The 21,738-nt window shown below is 40.4% G+C and overlaps 2 gene segments (V, D, J or C); both read right to left on the minus strand.

The window, feature by feature from the left end:
• Nucleotides 1-5,124: 5,124 nt before the first annotated feature.
• On the minus strand, nucleotides 5,125-5,673 carry LOC116219508. The segment is given in 2 exon segments: nucleotides 5,125-5,469; nucleotides 5,620-5,673. Coding segments are annotated over 2 exon segments (360 nt in total).
• Nucleotides 5,674-20,933: 15,260 nt separating this feature from the next.
• On the minus strand, nucleotides 20,934-21,453 carry LOC122128843. The segment is given in 2 exon segments: nucleotides 20,934-21,277; nucleotides 21,432-21,453. Coding segments are annotated over 2 exon segments (366 nt in total).
• Nucleotides 21,454-21,738: the final 285 nt, after the last annotated feature.

Below are 21,738 nucleotides of genomic sequence, written 5' to 3' on the forward strand. Positions count from 1 at the left end.
GTCAATGTCACAAGGGACATAACTCAAAGCATGGAAACATTAGAAAAAGAAATAATTGAGCTTCAGAACTTAGCTGAAAACACAGGCCAGCAGGCCCACACTGAAAATTTTAGAGTTAAGAAGAATGAATTGGCTAAACTACTAGGTATAACAGCACAGGGAGCTCTGGTCAGGTCCCGCTTCCAAAGTGCGGAGTTGATGGATGCACCATCAAAATTCTTTTTTAATTTGGAGAAAAAAAATGGACAAAAAAGATTTATTCATGCTCTACGTTCAGAGGATGGGACACTGCTGTCTGACCATGCCGACATACGCAGGAGAGCAGTTGGCTTCTATGAGGAGCTATACAAAAGCGAGATCTTCCAGAACCAGGCTGAGGACAGTGTCTTTCTTGACAAATTACCTCAGGTGTCCACAGAGGCTAATGTAGACCTCGGTAGGGCTTTGACCCTAGAGGAACTGGACATAGCCCTCCAAGGGATGCAATGTGCCAAAGTTCCGGGCGTCGATGGCATTCCTATTGATTTTTATAAGTCCTTTTGGCCCGAAATGGGTGAAGATATACTGGCTGTACTTAGTGACAGTTTAGCCAAGGGGCGACTGCCACTGAGTTGCCGCAGAGCGGTGCTCTCTCTGCTGCCCAAAAAAGGTGACCTGAATGACATAAAGTCATGGAGGCCTGTGTCATTACTCTGTAGTGAGTATAAACTGCTCTCTAAAACATTGGCCAATAGACTGAGCAAGGTTTTGGAGCAGGTCATCCACCCTGACCAGACCTATTGTGTACCAGGTAGACTAATTCACAATAATATCTCTTTTATCAGAGATATCTTTGATTTAGGCAAGTTTTTTAACCTGGAGTTTGGTCTGGTATCTATAGACCAAGAGAAGGCATTTGACAGGGTTGAGCACAACTATTTGTGGAGTGTTCTGGCAGCTTTTGGCTTTAGTCCACATTTTATTGATTTAATAAGAGTTCTGTATTGTGACATTGAGAGTATGCTCAAAGTTAATGGTGACTTGTGTGCTCCTTTTAAAGTGCATAGGGGTGTTAGACAAGGATGTGCCTTGTCTGGTATGCTATATGCCTTGGCAATAGAGCCCCTTTTAATAAGGCTAAGAAAAGAGCTACATGGGGTGACTATTCCAAATTGTGGAAATGCCTTTCAGGTGTCTGCATATGCAGATGATGTTGCTGTGTTCGTAAGCGGGCAGAGGGATGTGAATGTGATGTTGAATATGTTTGAAGATTTTAGAGCCATTTCCTCTGCAAAAGTTAACTGGTCTAAAAGTACAGCTATGCTGGTTGGGAAGTGGTCAGATGGAGGGCCAAGTTTACCAGATAGCTTACATTGGACCAGGGAAGGTTTTAAATATCTTGGAGTATTTCTAGGGGATGAAAAGTTCATACAGAAAAATTTTGAAGGTTCTGTAGAAAAAATAAAGGGACGCCTTCACAACTGGAAGTTTTTAATTAGTAAATTGTCTTACAGAGGGCGTGTCCTTATTATTAACAATTTGGCTGCATCCTCCCTCTGGCATCGGCTTGCTTGTATAGATCCTCCAACACACCTGCTGTCTAAAATCCAGTCAATCTTGGTAAACTTCTTCTGGGACAATCTGCATTGGGTACCACAGAATGTTTTATATCTGCCCAAAGGGGAAGGTGGACATGGACTTATTCACTTACAGAGCAGAACAGCGGCTTTTCGCCTACAGTTTGTGCAGCGTCTACTCACAGGGCCTGTGGACTGTGGTTGGAAGTCTGTGGCTTGTGCCATCTTACGAACTTTTGATGGATTGGGACTGGAGAGGAATTTATTCTTGGTGGATCCGAAGAAGATCAACCTGAGCAGATTCCCCATATTTTACTCAAATCTTTTTAAAGTCTGGTCTCTTTTAACAGTGCAAAGGGCACACAGCACAAGTTCTCTTTACTGGTTTTTAAAGGAACCTCTGATCTATGGCTCAAGACTGGACATAACTTGTGAAAAGCCAATTCATGCAGTTACTTTTAGCCTGCTCAGGTCTGGAGTCACCACACTAGGCCACTTATTTAGGTTGGCTGGATCAGACTTTGGGAATACCAGGAATGTTGCAGATCATTTGGGTGTGAGATCCATCCGTGTTATTGCCCAACTCCTGGAGAAATGGCGGGCTTCATTAACAAGTGGAGAGTTACAAATGCTGGGAGACTTCATCAGTGGGTTGTGCAGTCCAGACTGCAGTGATCCTTTCCCTAACTTTACTTTGTCTCCCAATCTTATGGATTGCACTGGGATTTATTTGCAATGTGATGAATTGACATTCTTGGGTCCAAAGCCAGCAAAGGGTAAAGCCTTGTACCAAACGTGTGTTAAGTCCTTAAATAGAAAGATACTGGACAAGAGAACAGACACACCCTGGCGTACTGTTTTGCAGGTAGAGGAGAGTTTTAAACCTCAATGGAGAGCGTTTTACAAGTCACCATTGACAAAGAAAATTGGGGATTTGCAGTGGAGAATTCTGCATGGTGCTGTTGCAGTCAATGCATTTGTTTCTGTTTTAAACCCCGATGTAGGCCAAGAGTGCCCATTTTGTTTTTCAAGAGAAACTGTATTTCATGCTTTTATGCAGTGTGTGAGGCTAAGACCTTTATTTGCTATTTTGCAAATGCTCTTTGTTCAGCTTCACGAAATCTTTTCATCAGAGACTTTTATCTTTGGTTTTAAATATGTACAGAAACGACGTTATAAATGCCAACTGATAAATTTCATTCTTGGTCAAGCAAAAATGGCTATCTATGTCAGTCGAAGAAACAAAGTTGAGCAAATGTCTAGTGAAGACTTGGTATTAGTTTTCTCAATTTTAGTGAGATCTCGTATTTTAATTGATTTTCGTTTCTATAAGGCAATGAAAAACCTTGATTCATTTGAACAGACATGGTGTCACTGTGGTGCGCTGTGTAAAATTGAGGATGAAAATGTGTTTTTTGCTACTTTTTTGAAGAGGGCTGGATCCCCTGATTAAATTATATGTTTTGTTTTTTGTATTTTTTTTTGTATATTTATTCATTCAATATTGTGTCAAATGATCTGATAATGTTCTTGTGTGTTTTTCAAAGCTTATAATAAAAAGTTGTTGAAAAATCAAATCTCTTCCTCTCTCTCTCAGCATCTCCTGCTCTCTCTCTCTCTCTCTCTCTCTCTCTCTCTCACACACACACACACACACACACACACACACACACACACACACACACACACACACACACACACACACACACACACACACACACTATCTTCTCTTCACTCTCTATCTATATATTATTAGGATGTTTTTTCTCAGTTGTTGTGATGATTTCTCTCTAAATCCATGGGTCCAAAATTATCTGTGATAATTTTAAGACATTTTGTGGCATACATTTAAAGCTTCCATTGTAATAATAAAATAAAGCATTTTATGAGTTTCATTCTCTTGTCATTTATTGCAAACAATTATTCGTATTATCACCTATTTAACCTTTAGCACTTACTGTAAGAGAGCAGAGCTTTAGAAGAAAATCATGTGATCTCATCTTCCTGCCTCTCATTCCCCTCAGCTGACACAGACCCAGTGTGTGAACTATATGACAGGACAAACCATGACAGCTACAGGAGAAGTTTAAAGCAAGACCTTCCAGACGTTCAGGTGCCATCTTGTGTGTGAAACATGTAGATAACGAAATGTAAGCATTTAAAGACTGTGCTTTGTGTCAATTTAAAGTTCATAATCTACAATTCTTCATCACTGCCATCTCCACAGTCATCTATCTGGTCAAATAACCAAGTATAAATACAGTTCTCATTCTTGCACTGATAATGATGTGTCATACGTTGCATCGCATTCCCTTCACATATTTAACTCTATGTAATGAACAAAACTAAATGTAATCACATTATTTTTGTCAATGTTACGAATGCTATTATAACTCAACAATATGGGATATGGCTGTTTTAGAGTCAGTAAAGTCACTGTGGGTGTCATGGCACAGTAGTAAACTGCGGAGTCAGAAGACTGTAAGTTCTGTATTTTCAGTGGAGCTGATTTTAAAGTTGAGTTTACTTTGGAGTGAAGTCTCTGCTTGAACTTTTCCTCTGTGTGTTGTTCATTGTACATATAGGATATAGGTATGAACTCAGGGAAGCCATTTGGCCATTGTTTGTACCAGAGGAGAGAAGGTGATGGGTTGGTGGTCTTGTAATTGCATGCGATGGTCACAACTCCTCCATCAAAGGCAGTTAAATGTGCCTGTGGTTGGTCAACAGCATCTTCTCCCTCACCAACTACAAAGAAAACAATGGAATTTTAAGTAAACAATAAAAAATGTCATATGAAATATAAATTACAAAGAGAAAAATGTAAAAACGTACCAACATAATTTGCAGCAAGGAAAAAAAGTATCCTTATCCTGTGTGCCATGGCACATTAGTTGTAACGAGGCTCTCCCTGCCTTGTCTCTCAATTGGAGTAAAAGTGTTTCAGTACATGTTCTCTCTATCAGTAAGATATAAATAACTAAAGGCAATGTTTACACTGCCTCCTTGTGGTATATATGTTATCATGCATACTTGTATAGACATTACAGTGTGAGAGTGTCCCATGAACAAGAAGGCAAAATTCCTCCTTAAATGCCTACTTAACCAGATGCTACAAATAGTAAATAGGTTCATTACTGAAGCCCATTGTTGGTTTAGTGGTGTAGATTGGAGAGTACTATGTGGAATCATTTTTATTAGACCTAACAGGACTTTGTAGTTGGAGGATTTAAATTTCAGGTAACTTTTTATTTTAGGGATCATACGTTAGCTTTGGACATGTAAGTAAACTGGACCATTTCATTATCTACTCCCTTTGTTTTATTTCAGTCAGAGAAGATGTTCTTCCATAGACACAGGTCCAGTTTCTCAAAGCCTACTCTAATCAGTCGGTTGTGATAATATGCCCCTACTTTGATGTGGTAACATGAAAACTTACATTACAGTGCAAAGCTAATATGCAGAGCTATAATGACAATCCACAGCAGCTATTCAAATTATAATTCTCTCTCCATCCTAATCTACAGTATGACACGAATTTAGGAAACACACCCTAAAACCCACCACCCCTCCACATCTGAGAGGTTTTTGCACTACAGGGTTGGAGTTCCTGTCACTGTGGGCCTCAGGGCGCAGTAGTACACAGCAGAGTCAGACGCCTCAGCAGAGGTAAGTTCCAGAAACACACGTTTTCCCTCTTTGTTTATGGAGGGAGTCAGACGGGGAACTTTCACTGAAGAGGAACCATGCTCATATATGTAGTAGAGGAACTCTGGGATAGAGTTGGGATATTGCTGATACCACTGTAAATTATCCACATTACCACTGTAGTTACAGGAGAAAGTGACATTTTCTCCCTCACTAATGACAACTGAAGAATGTGATGGTGTTATTGTATTCCCAACAGACTCTCCTGCAAAGTGATGGAAAAGAGTACATTTTGTTATTTTACAAATATTCTACTGTCAGTGGAAAAGACAACACATTTCACAAACTCTGGAGTATTAAAGGAAGAGAGTGTTTTTTATGCGAAGTGTCATGATACATTTTTCAGTTAACCTACCTAGCATGAGTGACAAGACAAGACATATCCATGGTGCCATGGTCCCTGAGTTATAGCCTACTTAGAGAGAGATCTGCACAGCCTAAAAATTGAGTGTTTCAGGGCTACTTCAGTTTCACCTCAGCTGCTCCCCCTAGTCTCCCCAGGATTCATACACACTGTGACTCCACCTCCTCCATCAAAGAGATCATGTGTGCTGTTACACATTCATGACTACTGCATCATGAGACACTAAACTGTATCATTTTACTCAAGGCAAAAACCCTTTCAAACACAGAATGAACAAGGACCACAATATCTTCACCCCAAAGAATTGCCTTAACTACAACACTCAGCATGACTTTAAATTAAGTTTTTTAAGTATATTACAGAAATGTACTTCAACACCTGCATGTTCACGCAGGTAACAACTACGTACAGCAAGACAGCTTAGGGATACATTATGGCAGTGCCACATCATAGATGATCCTCTGCCACACACCATAATAACATGCATGTAGCATGAAATATTACTGAATTTGCCTGGATGCGTTAATGGAGAGATGAAACGGAAATGAATAGCATCAGAGCAAATGCTGTTCTTGAGGAAACACACAGAAATAGGCCATAAATGTCTCACTGTCATCAACATCTATTGACCAAAAATGCCACACACCATAACCACAAACAATAAGGAAATCCAACCAAATGTACAGAAAGATTACTATCACTATTAGAGCTGAACATGAAGGAAACAGAGAGGTGACATGACTGCCAGAGCGGGCTGTAGCTGCCTCAAACATGAAATTAAAAAATTAAGTTACAAGTTAAGGTGTGCACACCATTACATTATTTCATTCATTTTCACTATTAGTGGTGCGCATCACAATTATCAAGTGCAGAAATAATGGATTTTAGAACATTCACTGACCCTCACCACTGCCACATGAAACTATATTGTTGTATCGATTCAATATATGATAAGCCAATATGTCTCATGTGTTTTTTTGAGAGAGGGTTGTAGCTCAATCTGGTCATTCTTGAGGCTGTGTGCTAATACTGGCTAATACCACTTGGGGGAGCTCCAGAGTCTGTTCTGTGACCAGTCAATGCCTCCGGAATGTTACCACACCAGTTATAGAAATGAACAATTACGAGGAAAGAATTAAGTGCCCCCCAACTTTGATTTGAAATGGAACTAGGGATGTCCTGGACAAACTAGGGGGCCTCAGCGTGATTCGAACCCTGAACACCAAACCACTGCTCTGTGTCCTTATGCCCTCAGACTCCCCTTCCTTGGTCCCCTTTTTCCACCCAATGAAATAGATAAAAGGAAATTTAGTAAAAAAGTTTAGTAATCTGTAATACAAATTATTTTCATCATTATTGAGTGTTTAGAGCTGTCTCATCTAATCTTAATATCTTTGCTTTGAGAAGGTAGTTCTTAATATCTTTGCCTACAGTATTTCCGACAAACAATGTTAAATTCAGTGTGGGAAATAAATCTTCTTCTCCCTGATTTGAAAGTTGCTTCTGTCTGAGTTTACGTGCAGCTTCTGAGAGACTTTATATCACTGGGCTCTTACCCTCAGAGCAACTCAGAGCTGTGTAAGTTGTGGGAATGATATAATGAGGTCATGGCCATGTGTTAGTAAGGCGTGAGAATGAAATAATTCAGTCATGGCCATGAGTTAGTAAGGCACCGGGCGAGCTTCTTAGGACTATTATCACGCATGAAGCATGGATTGCCCTTATTAACTTGTGGCCAGAACTTCTCAATCCCATGTCTTACTGACTCGTGGCCATTACTAACTACAATAAATCGTGGCCACGCAATAATATTTCCCCCCCAATGTCACCAGGGGGGGCTACGTAGAAAAGTATGTGGGTTCATATGTTGAAAGCTATCCATGTAGTTTTTGTTTGAGTGCTGATTGTGCAGCTGTCACTGTGGGCCTCAGAGCACAATAGTACACGGCAGAGTCAGACACTTGCAGATTCTGGATGATCAGAGGAACTGTTTTTGAAGTTGAGTTTACTTTGGAGTGAAATCTCTCCTTGAACTTTTCCTCTGTCTGTCCTCCTGGGTAGGTAAAGGTTATCAGCATGAACTCAGGGAAGCCATTTGCTGTTTGCTTGTACCAGAGAAGGGAAGGTGATGTGTCAGAAGTTTCATAATGACATGCGATGGTCACTTCATCTCCCTCAAAGGCACTCAAAACTCCATCGGACTGATCAACAGCATTGTTTCCTGCAACTACTGTAGAGAGAGCAGAATGTAAGTTAATCTTCACCTATAGCTGCTAAAGAAAGAAACTCTGTATGGTATGTACATAATATCAAGTCATTAATGTTGTAAAACAATCTTACCAGTAAAATGTACAGCAAGTAAAAACATCCACAGTGCCATGGCCAGTGAGCTGTAATTCTGCACTCCCTAAAGTTTATAATGTTGCCTTGCCTTGTCTCCGATCTAAAGTGACTGTGTCTCAGTTATGCTCTGCTGGGTCTTCTCTTGGTCACAGTTGAGTTCTGTAAGTAACTGAGGGACATGTTTACATTGCCATCCTGTGGTGGATATTGTATAATGCACACCTACAGAAACAATGGCAGAGTGAACACTGAGCTGCATCTTAGTAAAACAAAGAAATAAACAAGATGGGATCCTTAACTGGAAAGATCTGCGTAGATTGTTGTATTATATTCTATTATATCTATTGCATTCTATTACATTTTAAATGTCTCGTCCATTCAAATCTATCATGCATTTCAGTCATACACTAAACATTTCAGGCACCAGATTGATGATATAGACTTTTTTCATCTAAATCCTGAAAAGGTCTAATTCATATCGCGGCTCTTGAAATACAGCTTTCCTGTTTATAAAAATGTTCATCCTCAGGTTTCCTTACTAGCAGCAGATGTTCATGTAGTCATGAGGAATTTACATGCAATTGTCTTGACTTTAGCTGGGTCTCAAAGACAGCACAGTAGGAGACAGAGGAAGTCTCTACTACATATAAACTGAACAGATGACTCTTTCAGTCTCACAGATATTTCTGTACATTTCCTTACATTGTCCTTACATTGATTATAAATATGATCTTTTGCAGATAGGTGGATAGTTGGGCCTACTGGATTAATTTGTGTTAATCATTGTTTTATTGGGCAAACCAATACAATACAGATGATGGGTTTACATACAAACTGAATGCTATCCATGTCGTTTTTGTCTGAGTGCTGAGTGTGCAGCTGTCACTGTGGGCTTCAGAGCACAGTAGTACACAGCAGAGTCAGACACTTGTAGATTCTGGATGATCAGAGGAACTGAGTTTGAAGTTGTATTTACTTTGGAGTGAAATCTCTCCTTGAACTTTTCCTCTGTCTGTCCTCCTGGGTAGGTAAAGGTTATCAGCATGAACTCAGGGAATCCATTTGCTGTTTGCTTGTACCAGAGAAGGGAAGCTGTTGTATCAGAAGTTTCATAATGACATGCGATGGTCACTTCATCTCCCTCAAAGGCACTCAGAACTCCATCGGACTGATCAACAGCATCTTCTCCTGCAACCACTGAAGAAAGAGGAGAATCTAAATTAATATTCACCTATAGCTGCTGGGAGAGTGGAGAATTCAACTTACTATTTTCCCTTCACCTGCTGTAGAAAACAATATGTAGTGTCCTGCATACAATATAGAATCATTTTTAAATATTGATAGGTTAAAAAAAAACTTACTAGCAAAATGTGCAGCAAGGAAAATTAAAATCTTAGCCCACAGTGCCATGGCTAGTGAGCTGTAATTCTGCACTCCTAAATGCTTATGATGTTCCCCTGCCTTGTCTCCAGTCTGAAGTGACTTAGTCTCAGTCAAACTCACATGTGTGTTGTCACACTCAGTCACAGTGGCTGAGAGACATATTAACACTGCCTCCCTGTGGTGCATATCTGACAGTGCAGTCCTACATTTGCAAATGCAGACTAAAAAAAGGTCAGGTATATAGCAGACACTTTTGTCCAAAGCGACTTACAAATGCATTCTGCAGTGGCCAGAAATCAAACCCAGGTCAACCGCTCAGAAGGTAACGTAACGCTAACCACTTTACCACCAACATCCCTGCATACATACAGTATATGAACTGAACACTGGTGTACACAGGGGTCTATATGTTTCTCTTTTATTTGCATTTGATTATTTCCGTGTGTTTGCAGGTCGGTGGATGGTTGGGATCACTGCATCTACTTCTATTACTGAGCATTTGGTCAGAATGTTTTATTCAGATGACCAGATTACTATAATCACTAAAGTTTACATACTGAAAGCTATCCATGTAGTTTTTGTATGAGTGTTGAGTGTGCAGCTGTCACTGTGGGCTGCAGAGCACAGTAGTACACAGCAGAGTCAGACACTTGTAGATTCTGGATGGTGAGAGGAACGGTCTTTGACGCTGTGTTTACTTCGGACTGAAATCTCTCCTTGAACATTTCTTCTGTAGTTCCTTCTGCGCTGTAGGTATTTCTAATCAGCATAAACTCAGGGAATCCATGTGCCTGTTGTTTGTACCAGAGAATAGAAGCTGAAGCAGAAGTCTTATAACTGCACGCTATGGTGACTCCATCTCCCTCAAAGGCACTTAAATCTCCATCTGTTTGGTCGACAGCATCTTCTGCTCCAACCACTAAAGAAAGAGGAGAATATGAATAATTATTTCCTCCATCCTCCTAAAAATGTGGTCGTGCATACACTTTGTGAAATTGAATACATTTTTTTTTGATAATGTAATAAAGGGAAATAACAACTTACTGACACAGTTTGCGGTCAACAACATTAACACCCTAAACAAGTGTAGCATGGTAAATTGGTTGTAATAATCCAGTCCAAAAGGTTTATAATGTTCTCTCTCTAGGTGTCTCCAGCCTAAAGTGACTGTATCTCAGCTATGCTCTTGTGATCTCACCCTCAATCACAGGGCAGGGCTTTAACTGATTCAGCCACATGTTTACACTGCCTCCCTGTGGTATATATATCATTACACACACCTAGTGCATTCACATTAGTAGAGTAAGCTCCAGACCTTGGCAACTAGGTACTGCTGAAAAAAATGAGTGCATATGACTGCCATTCTGGGTTCAGTGGTATGGACAGGAAAGAACTATACAGAAATGTATTGTACTTAGCCTCTGTAAAAAGTCTATAGCGGACCATGCAAATAATGTGTGACGTTTAATCTTACTACATTCCAACATTACGTATATCTTGTAGGAATCAGAACTTTAAAGAATGAAATCGTAGTCAGAGTAAGATCAATTAATCACTCATTCTAGAATCTACATTTTCGTTTTATGTTGAACCAACAATCACGAGATGTGAGACGTTCGTGGACATATTTCCATATTTAGACGACCTAATCATCAATTTAATGGCATGTGTAGTAAACTATTATCCCAGACAAAGTTTTAATCAAATATCTTTGTAAATTAAACATACATTAGAAAATATGCATCTCACTACCCAGGTGTTTCAGTAAGGCATACAATATATTTTTCCATCATTAATCTCTCTGTTGTTATTGGGGAAACATAAGCACCCAGAATGCATTGATGAAAGTTGATGTTGTGACAAATTACTTTGACCAGGTTTGACCTCAATATTATTATTTTTCTGTTCATCAAACAGTCTATGGCAACACAATGTGTTAATATAATGAATGTCAGTAACATCATGAATGAAGTGAATAATGGTGAGGCAATAATGATAATATGTAGTTTTATGTTTTCTAAATGTATGTCCTTCATAAATATGATTTGTGTGTGAGTGCTTCTTTGTCAGGTATCTATTCATGATTTTTACGTCATATTATTACAGAACAAATTTGATTGTTTTTTGCAATATTGGAATGGAAAGTTCTTTTTTTTTCAACAGCAGTCAAAACACAGGCAAATTCAGTCCTTCATGAAGAGTGGAGGGTAAAGGACCTGGCAGTATTATAATCATGAATCAATCTTTGGAAAGCCTCTCTCCATCCTAATCTACAGTGTGACATGATTTTAAGCAACACACCCTGAAACCAACCACCCCTCCACATCTGAGAGGTTTTTGCACTACAGGGTTGGAGTTCCTGTCACTGTGGGCCTCAGGGCGCAGTAGTACACAGCAGAGTCAGACGCCTCAGCAGAGGAGAGTTCCAGAAACACACGCTTTTCCTCTTTGTTTATGGAGGGAGTCAGGCGAGGAACTTTGTCTGAAAAGGAACCAGCCTCAAGTATGAAGTAGAGGAACTCAGGGATAGAGTTGGGATTCTGCCGATACCACTGCAAATTCTGAACGATACCACTGTAGTTACAGGAGAAAGTGACATTTTCTCCCTCACTAATGACTACTGAAGAATGTGATGGTGTTATTGTATTCCCAACAGACTCTCCTGCAAAGTGATGGAAAAGAGTACATTTTGTTATTTTACAAATATTCTACTGTCAGTGGAAAAGACAACACATTTCACAAACTCTGGAGTATTAAAGGAAGACAAATGTACAACCAACAGATGTCAAGAGTGTTTTTTATGCGAAGTGTCATGATACATTTTTCAGTTAACCTACCTAGCATGAGTGACAAGACAAGACATATCCATGGTGCCATGGTCCCTGAGTTATAGCCTACTGAGAGAGAGATCTGCACAGCCTAAAAGTTGAGTGTTTTAGGTCTACTTCAGTTTCACCTCAGCTGCTCCCCCTAGTCTCCTCAGGATTCATACACACTGTGACTCCACCTCCTCCATCGAAGAGATCATATGTGCTGTTACACATTCATGACTACTGCATCATGAGACAATAAACTGTATAATTTTAATCAAGGCAAAAACCCTTTCAAACACAGATTGAACAAGGACCACAATATCTTCACCCCAAAAGAGTTGCCTTCACTACAACACTCAGCGTGACTCAGCAAATTCATATTACAGCAATGTAATTCAACACCTGCATGTTCACGCAGGTAACAACTACGCACAGCAAGACAGCCTAGGGATACATTATGGCAGTGCCACATCATAGATGATCCTTTGCCACACACCATAATAACACACATGTAGCATGAATTACTACTGAATTTGCCTGGATGCGTTAATGGAGAGATGATATGGAAATGAATCGCATCAGAGCAAATGCTGTTCTTGAGTAAAAACACAGAAATAGGCCATAAATGTCTCACTGTCATCAAGATCTATTGATCAAAAATGCCACACACCATAACCAAAAACAATAAGAAAATCCAACCAAATGTATAGAAAGATTATGATCACTATTAGAGCTGAACATGAAGGAAACAGAGAGGTGACATGACTGCCAGAGCGGGCTGAAGCTGCCTGAAACATAAAATTAAAGAATTAAGTTACAAGTTAAGGTGTGCACACCATTACATTATTTCATTCATTTTCACTACTTGTGGTGCGCATCACAATTATCAAGTGCAGAAATAATGGATTTTAGAACATTCACTGACCCTCACCACTGCCACATGAAACTATATTGTTGTATCAATTCAATATATGATAATAATAATAATAATAAAACTTTATTTATATAGCACCTTTCATGCAAAAGAATGCAGCTCAAAGTGCTTTACAGCAAATACATAATATGCACAAAGAAATGACATGCACATAAAAATAGACATCAAAGAAACATAACAAAGATATAGTGCAAAAAAAAAAAAAAAAAAATTATAATTGTAATTATAGAGATATATTTAATCCCACCCCTTAATATCACCAGTAGAGATTTAAATTAAATTAAATTAAATTAAAAGTATTTATATATATATATATAGTGCGAAGTGGTAGCTAGTTAAAGGCTAATGTGAAGAGGTATGTTTTTAGTTTTCTTTTAAAGATGTTAAGCGAGCTGGCTTCCCTGATGTCTATAGGCAGTGGCGGCGCCAGAGATTTTATTCTGCAGGTGCTATGGGGGTGCTCGGCGTTTTACCGAGGGTGCTATGAAATTAGGTTGATAGCATATGTGTCACATGGCTCTCTACTACAACACCTCCCCACCATATCGTCATATCTGTTTACATGTTTGCTCTCTGAAGCGTCTTTGTGGTCCATGAAAAGCGCCATACAAATCGATCGTATTATTATTATCATTAGGCTGCTTATACATTATATAGTTAAACGGATTTTTCAACTCCGTTACACAACGGACGCGCACATAGCCATGTTCCTCTGCGACGGTCACTGACAAAATGCATGCAGCATGTTATAGATTCCACAATCCCAAATACTTCACTTACTTCAGTGTTACCCAGTATGTTCCACAGCACTGGGGCGTAATTGACAAATGCTGCGTCCCCGATTTTCTTACGGCTTTTGCTGGGAACCTCCAATAAACCAGCATTCGATGATCGCAGTGTTCTTGAGGGCAAGTATTTGACTAGGGAGTTTGCAATGTAACTTGGTCCTAGCCCATTAAGGGCTTTGTATATTAGGAGAAGGACCTTAAAGTCAATTCTAAAAGTTACTGGAAGCCAGTGCAGAGCAGCTAAAACTGGACTAATGTGCTCTCTCCTCTTGGTTCTGGTTAATAGCCGAGCTGCAGAGTTTTGAATGAGCTGAAGTCTCTCAGTTGTTTTTTTTGGGAGGCCAGTAAGGATTGCATTACAATACTCAAGACGGCTTGAAATAAAGGCATGAATCAGTTTTTCAGCATCTTTTTGATTTATAAATAAGCCAATATATCTCATGTGTTTTTTTGAGAGAGGGTTGTAGCTCAATCTGGTCATTCTTGAGGCTGTGTGCTAATACTGGTTAATACCACTTGGGGGAGCTCCAGAGTCTGTTCTGTGACCAGTCAATGCCTCCGGAATGTTACCACACCAGTTATAGAAATGAACAAATACGAGGAAAGAATTAAGTGCCCCCACCCCCCCACAACTTTGATTTGAAATGGAACTAGGGATGCCCTGGACAAACTAGGGGGCCTCAGCGTGATTCGAACCCTGAACACCAAACCACTGCTCTGTGTCCTTATGCCCTCAGACTCCCCTTCCTTGGTCCCCTTTTTCACCCAATGAAATAGATAAGAGGAAATTTAGTAAAAAAGTAATCTGAGTGTTTAGAGCTGTCTCATCTTATCTTAATATCTTTGCTTTGAGAAGGTAGTTCTTAATATCTTTGCCTACAGTATTTCTGACAAACTATTTTAAATTCAGTGTGGAAAATAAATGGCTTCTCCCTGATTTGAAAGTTGCTTCTGTGTGAGTTTATGTGCAGCTTCTCAGAGACGTTATATCACTGGGCTCTTACCCTCAGAGCAACTCAGAGCTGTGTAAGTTGTGGGAATGATATAATGAGGTCATGGCCATGTGTTAGTAAGTCGTGGGAATGAGATAATTAAGTCATGCCCGTGAGTTAGTAAGGCACCGCGGGAGCTCCTTAGGACTATTATCACGCATGAAGCATGGATTGCCCTTATTAACTTGTGGCCAGAACTTCTCAATCCCATGTCTTACTGACTCGTGGCCATTAATGATGGAAATAATTACCAAACACTGTTAATGACTTTATAATATATGAATCAAGTGCCTTGTATTAATAAGTATCTTATATGCTTTTCTCTTAACGGTGACATGGCTTTTCTGTGTTCCTGTGTATGTGTGTAACTTTGATTAACTGGCGCCACTGATTGTTTTCTCGACCCTGAGAAAACACAAGAAGCTCGGACGAGAACCTTGTTTTGAATATGATTGTTAAACACATACGGCGTCAGAGTATATAAACTCTGTGCGATGTTTGTGAAATCGCTTCACTTTCATCCTTGTGTTGTGAGTGAGCCCAATTGCAATTGTTCTTGTTGAATAAATATACTGATTGACAAGCTCCGGAGTCCTGAGGTAACTAGGGTGAATTTTCACCTATCAATTACTAACTACAATAACTCGTGGCCACGTAATAATATTTCCCCCCCCCAATGTCACCAGGGGGGGCTACGTAGAAAAGTATGTGGGTTCATATGTTGAAAGCTATCCATGTAGTTTTTGTGTGAGTGCTGATTGTGCAGCTGTCACTGTGGGCTTCAGAGCACAGTAGTACACAGCAGAGTCAGACACTTGCAGATTCTGGATGGTGAGAGGAACGGTCTTTGAAGCTGTGTTTACTTTGGACTGAAATCTCTCCTTGAACTTTTCCTCTGTTTGTCCATCTCGGTAGGTAAAGGTCATCAGCATGAACTCAGGGAAGCCATTTGCTGTTTGCTTGTACCAGAAAAGGGAAGGTGTTGTGTCAGAAGTTTCATAATGACATGCGATGGTCACTTCATCTCCCTCAAAGGCACTCAAAACTCCATCGGACTGATTAACAGCACTGTCTCCTACAACTACTGTAGAAAGAGCAGAATGTAAGTTAGTCTTCACCTATAGCTGCTCTGAAGAAAGAAACTCTTTATGGTATGTACATAATATCAAGTCATTAATGTTGTAAAACAATCTTACCAGTAAAATGTAAAGCAAGGAAAAACATCCACAGTGCCATGGCAAGTGAGCTGTAATTCTGCCCTCACAAACGCTTATAATGTTGCCTTGCCTTGTCTCCGATCTAAAGTGACTGTGTCTCAGTTATGCTCTGCTGGGTCTTCTCTTGGTCACAGTTGAGTTCTGTAAGTAACTGAGGGACATGTTTACATTGCCATCCTGTGGTGGATATTGAATAATGCACACCTACAGAAACAATGGCAGAGTGATCACTGAGCTATATCTTAGTAAAACAGAGAAATGTTCAACAAGATGGGAGCCTTAACTGGAAAGCTCTGTGTAGATTGTTGTATTCAATTCCATTCTATTCTATTGCATTCTATTACATTTTAGATGTGTTGTCAATTTAAATCTATCATGCATTTCAGTCATACACTAAACATTTCAAGCACCAGATTGACGAATTAGACTTTTTTCATCTAAATCCTGAAATGGTCTAATTCATAACTCTGGCTCTTGAAATACAGCTTTCCTGTTTTTAAAAATGTTCATCCTCAGGTTTCCTTACTAGCAGCAGATGTTCTTGTAGTCATGAGGAATTTACATGCAATTGTCTTGACTTTAGCTGGGTCTCCAAGACAGCACAGTAGGAGACCGAGGAAGTCTCTTTACACATCAACTGAACTGTTGACTCTTTCAGTCTCACAGATGTTTCTGTACATTTCCTTACATTGATTATAATATGATCTTTTGCAGATAGGTGGATGGTTGGGCCTACTGGATTAATTGTTGTTATAAATGTTTTATTTGGCAAGCCAATGCAATACAGATGATGGGTTTACATACTAACTGAATGCTATCCATGTAGTTTTTGTGTGAGTGTTGATTGTGCAGCTGTCACTGTGGGCCTCAGAGCACAGTAGTACACAGCAGAGTCAGACACTTGCAGATTCTGGATGATCAGAGGAACAGTTTTTGAAGTTGAGTTTACTTTGGAGTGAAATCTCTCCTTGAACTTTTCCTCTGTCTGTCCTCCTGGGTAGGTAAAGGTTATCAGCATGAACTCAGGGAAGCCATTTGCTGTTTGCTTGTACCAGAGAAGGGAAGCTGTTGGATTAGAAGTTTCATAATGACATGCGATGGTCACTTCATCTCCCTCAAAGGCACTCAGAACTCCATCAGACTGATCAACAGCATCTTCTCCTGCAACCACTGAAGAAAGAGGAGAATCTAAATTAATCTTTTCTTAAGACTGCTGAGAGAGTGGATAATTCAACTTACTATTTTCCTACACCTGCTGTAGAAAACAATATGTAGTGGTCTGCATACAATATCAAATCAGTTTAAATGTTGATACTTAAAAAAAAACTTACTAGCAAAATTTGCAGCAAGGAAAATGAAAGTCTTAGCCCACAGTGCAATGGCTAGTGAGCTGTAACTCTGCACTCCTAAATGCTGATGATGTTCCCCTGCCTTATCTCCAGTCTGAAGTGACTGTGTCTCAGTCAAACTCACATGTGTGTTGTCACACTCAGTCACAGTGGCTGAGAGACATATTAACACTGCCTCCCTGTGGTGCATATCTGACAGTGCAGTCCTACATTTGCAAATGCAGACTAAGTAAAGGTCACGTATAGAGCATACACTTTTGTCCAAAGTGACATACAAATGCATTCTACAGTGGCTGGAAATCAAACAAAGGTCAACCGCTAAGAAGGTAACGTAACGCTAACCACTTTTTTCCACCAACATACACATAAACCGGACATTTACAGCAAGGAAAAAGCCATGGCATGTGAGCTAAAAATATGCACTCCCCAAACTTTATAATGTTGTCTTTCCTTGTATCTAGTTCCAGACTACACAGGTGCCTATATGTTTTATGTGTTTGCAAGTCAGTGGATGGTTGGGATCTACTGCATCTCCTTCTACTACTGAGCATTTGGTCAGAATGTTTTATTCAGATGACCAGATTACTATAATCACAAGAGTTTACATACTGAAAGCTATCCATGTAGTTTGTGTATGAGTGTTAAGTGTGCAGCTGTCACTGTGGGCTTCAGAGCACAGTAGTACACAGCAGAGTCAGACACTTGTAGATTCTGGATGGTGAGAGGAACAGTCTTTGAAGCTGTGTTTACTTTGGACTGAAACCTCTCCTTGAACATTTCTTCTGTAGTTCCGTCTGTGTTGTAGGTATTTCTAATCAGCATAAACTCAGGGAATCCATTTGCCTGCTGTTTGTACCAGAGAAGGGAAGCTGAATTAGCAGAAGTCTTATAACTGCACGCTATGGTGACTCCATCTCCCTCAAAGGCACTTAAATCTCCATCTGTTTGGTCGACAGCATCTTCTGCTCCAACCACTAAAGAAAGAGGAGAATATAAATAATTCTTTCCTCCGTCCTCCTAAAAATGTGGTAGTGCTTACACTATGTGAAATTGAATTGTGATAATGTAATAAAGGGAAATAACAACTTACTGACACAGTTTGCGGTCAACAACATTAACACCCTAACCAAGTGTAGCATGGTAAATTGGTTGTAATAATCCAGTCCAAAAGGTTTATAATGTTCTCTCTCTAGGTGTCTCCAGCCTAAAGTGACTGTATCTCAGCTATGCTCTTGTGATCTCACCCTCAATCACAGGGCAGGGCTTTAAATGATTCAGCCACATGTTTACACTGCCTCCCTGTGGTATATATCTCATTACACACACCTAGTGCATTCACATTAGTAGAGTGAGCTCTAGACCTTGCTAACCAGCTACTGCTGCTATGTGTGCATATGACTGACAGCAGAGACCATTAAGCCCATTCTGGGTTCAGTGGTATGGACAGGAAATAACTATACAGAAATGTTCTGATTGAGTTTAATCCATGGGCTAGAGATAGAGTTGAATGATTTAAACCAACATGGCAAAACATTTAGTTGTCTGCTCCTCACTGTAAAAAAATAACTATGGGTAAGAAATTACGTCTTATTGACTTATAGTAATCCACACTTTATTTGGATAGTCATCTTACAGAATCCCCCTTTCCCGATGAGTCCAGTGTGCTCGGATTGTTACAAGTTACAAGTCTTTTTTTTGTCGGATGCACAAAATGACACAGGGTCAGACTGGGCACTGAAATTCTTGCGACAAGACGCCGCCCAAACCTACCATAACATAACAACACATAATATACATAACATAACCATGACGTACACTCTGCACAAGTACTATGAACATAATTTACACTTAATAAACATATAAATAATAACAACCTATACATATAATACTAAATATACATATAGCAGCCTATACATATAATACTAACATATATACATATAACACATAATACACATAAAATAAACTATGCTACCCTATTGACCTATACTAACCTACATACAACCCAGTGAGGGAGGTACAGGTAGTGCAATTTTCCTGATAAGGTATTACTGCTAGTGCAAGCAGTAGGTTGGAAGTGACACTATATGTAAGTGTAGTGCAAACAGTAATCTGAAAGTGACAGTGACAGTGCATGTAAGTGACGAGTGCAAAAGTGGCGGTGTAGTATCAATGTCCATTTAGCAGCCTGATGGCCCTGGGGTAAAAGCTGTTCTCCAGTCTGCGTGTGCGAGACCGGATGCTACGGTACCGCCTTCCAGAAGGCAGCGGGGTAAAAAGTCTGAAAGCTGGGTGGTAGCAGTCCTTTAGGATCCTGCCAGCTTTCCTGAGGCATCGTGTGTGGTAGGTGTCCTGCAGGGCTGGGAGCTCCCTGCCGATGATGGACTCCGCAGTCCTGACCACACTACGAAGGGCCTTGCGGTCCTTGGCTGTGCAGCTCCCATACCACACTGTGATGCATCCAGTCAGGATGCTCTCTATTGTGCACCTGTAGAAGTTGGTGAGGATGACTGGGTTCAATGCAAACTTCTTCAGTCTCCTCAGGAAGAAGAGGCGTTTCCGGGCCGCTTTGACAACCTTGTCCGTATGAGCAGACCAGGTGAGGTCATCGCTGATGTTCACCCCGAGGAACCTGAAGCAGCTGTCCTTTTCCACTGCGGAACCGTTGATGTACAGGGGTGCGTGCTCCTCCACCTGCCGTCTCCTGTAGTCCACAATCATCTCCTTTGTCTTGCTGATGTTGAGAGAGAGGTTATTATCCTGACACCATGTAGTCAGGGTATCAACCTCCTCTCTGTAGGCTGATTCATCATTTCCAGTGATGAGGCCCACAATGGTTGTATCATCAGCAAACTTGACAATGAGGTTGGAACTGTGCGTAGCTGCACAGTCATGTGTGAACAAGGAGAACAGGAGGGCGCTGAGCACACAGCCCTGGGGGGTGCCTGTATTTGTGACTACTGTGGATGAGGTGCGGTCACCGATTCTCACCACCTGTGGCCTCCCCGTCAGGAAGTCGTAGATCCATTTGCATAGGGGGGTGCTTAGTCCCAGGTCTACGAGCTTCGAGACGAGTCTGGAGGGGATGGTGGTATTGAATGCTGAACTGTAGTCAATGAACAGCATCCTCAAATATGTATTCCCTTTGTCCAAGTCGGTGAGGGCGGTGTGTGTGGTCAGGGCTATGGCATCGTCTGTAGACCTGTTGGACCGGTATGCAAACTGCATAGGGTCCAGGGTGGGAGGCAGCAAGGAGCAGATGAATGATTTGACTAGCCGCTCAAAGCACTTCATAATCACAGAGGTCAGTGCTACTGGGCGATAGTCATTCAAGCAGGTGACCTTGGTGTTCTTGGGCACTTGGTCAGCTAGGTGGGCAATCAACAAAATAAATTAAAATTAAACTAAATTCAAATTAAAATTAAAATTAAATGAAATACGATAGTAAAAATAATTATAAACGGTATGAGAATTGCTTTAAAAAGACCATCATGTACTGATGAGGTTTTTGTACAGCACCTGTGTATTTCCTGTTACTGTGGGCTGCAGGGCGCAGTAGTAGAGACCCGAGTCAGAGACTTCAACAGAGGAGATCTCCAGGAACACATGCTTGGTGTCTTTGGTGGTGTGAGAAGACATGCGTGAGGGAACTTCTCCAGTGCCGTTAGATTCCGTTATGAATAGGAGGAACTCAGGTTTAGATCTGGGATACTGACGATACCAGTGTATTGAGCGTATAGATCCACTGTAGTTACAGGAGAATATGACACTCTCACCCTGTACAACATTCTTGGCGGAGTCAAGGGATGTTATGCCATTTGCTTTGGTGTCATCTGTCAAAGGCAAGATTTATTTACATTTCAGCATTTGGCAAATTCAGGCAAATTGTACATGATTAGAAAATATCTCCTTGCCACACACACCACTGGTGAAAAAGTGTCACTCACTAAAAGATCTGGTTATTAATTTAATTTGGCATCTACTCACCTATAAACAGGAACACAATCATCATAGCACAGAGAAATATCATTGTTTAGTCCTTTCTCCCAGACAGGCAGCTATTTGTGTAGTTGTGTCTCTTCGACCTCGACAGACAGCAAACACAGTCAGGCAAGAGTGATAGATCTGCTGTAACCTCCTGAATTTGAAGATCTGAAACATCAACATAGAGCGCCTCCCTCAGGAACAAAAGAGTAATTTAGTCCTTCATCAGTGCCCCTTCGACAAACAATTGATGACAACACAATGTGTTCACATGATGAATGGCAGTAATATCAATAATAAAAGCAATAAT

This window comes from Clupea harengus, chromosome 25 (genome assembly GCF_900700415.2).
Source record: "Clupea harengus chromosome 25, Ch_v2.0.2, whole genome shotgun sequence".
Classification (NCBI taxonomy): Eukaryota; Metazoa; Chordata; class Actinopteri; order Clupeiformes; family Clupeidae; genus Clupea; species Clupea harengus.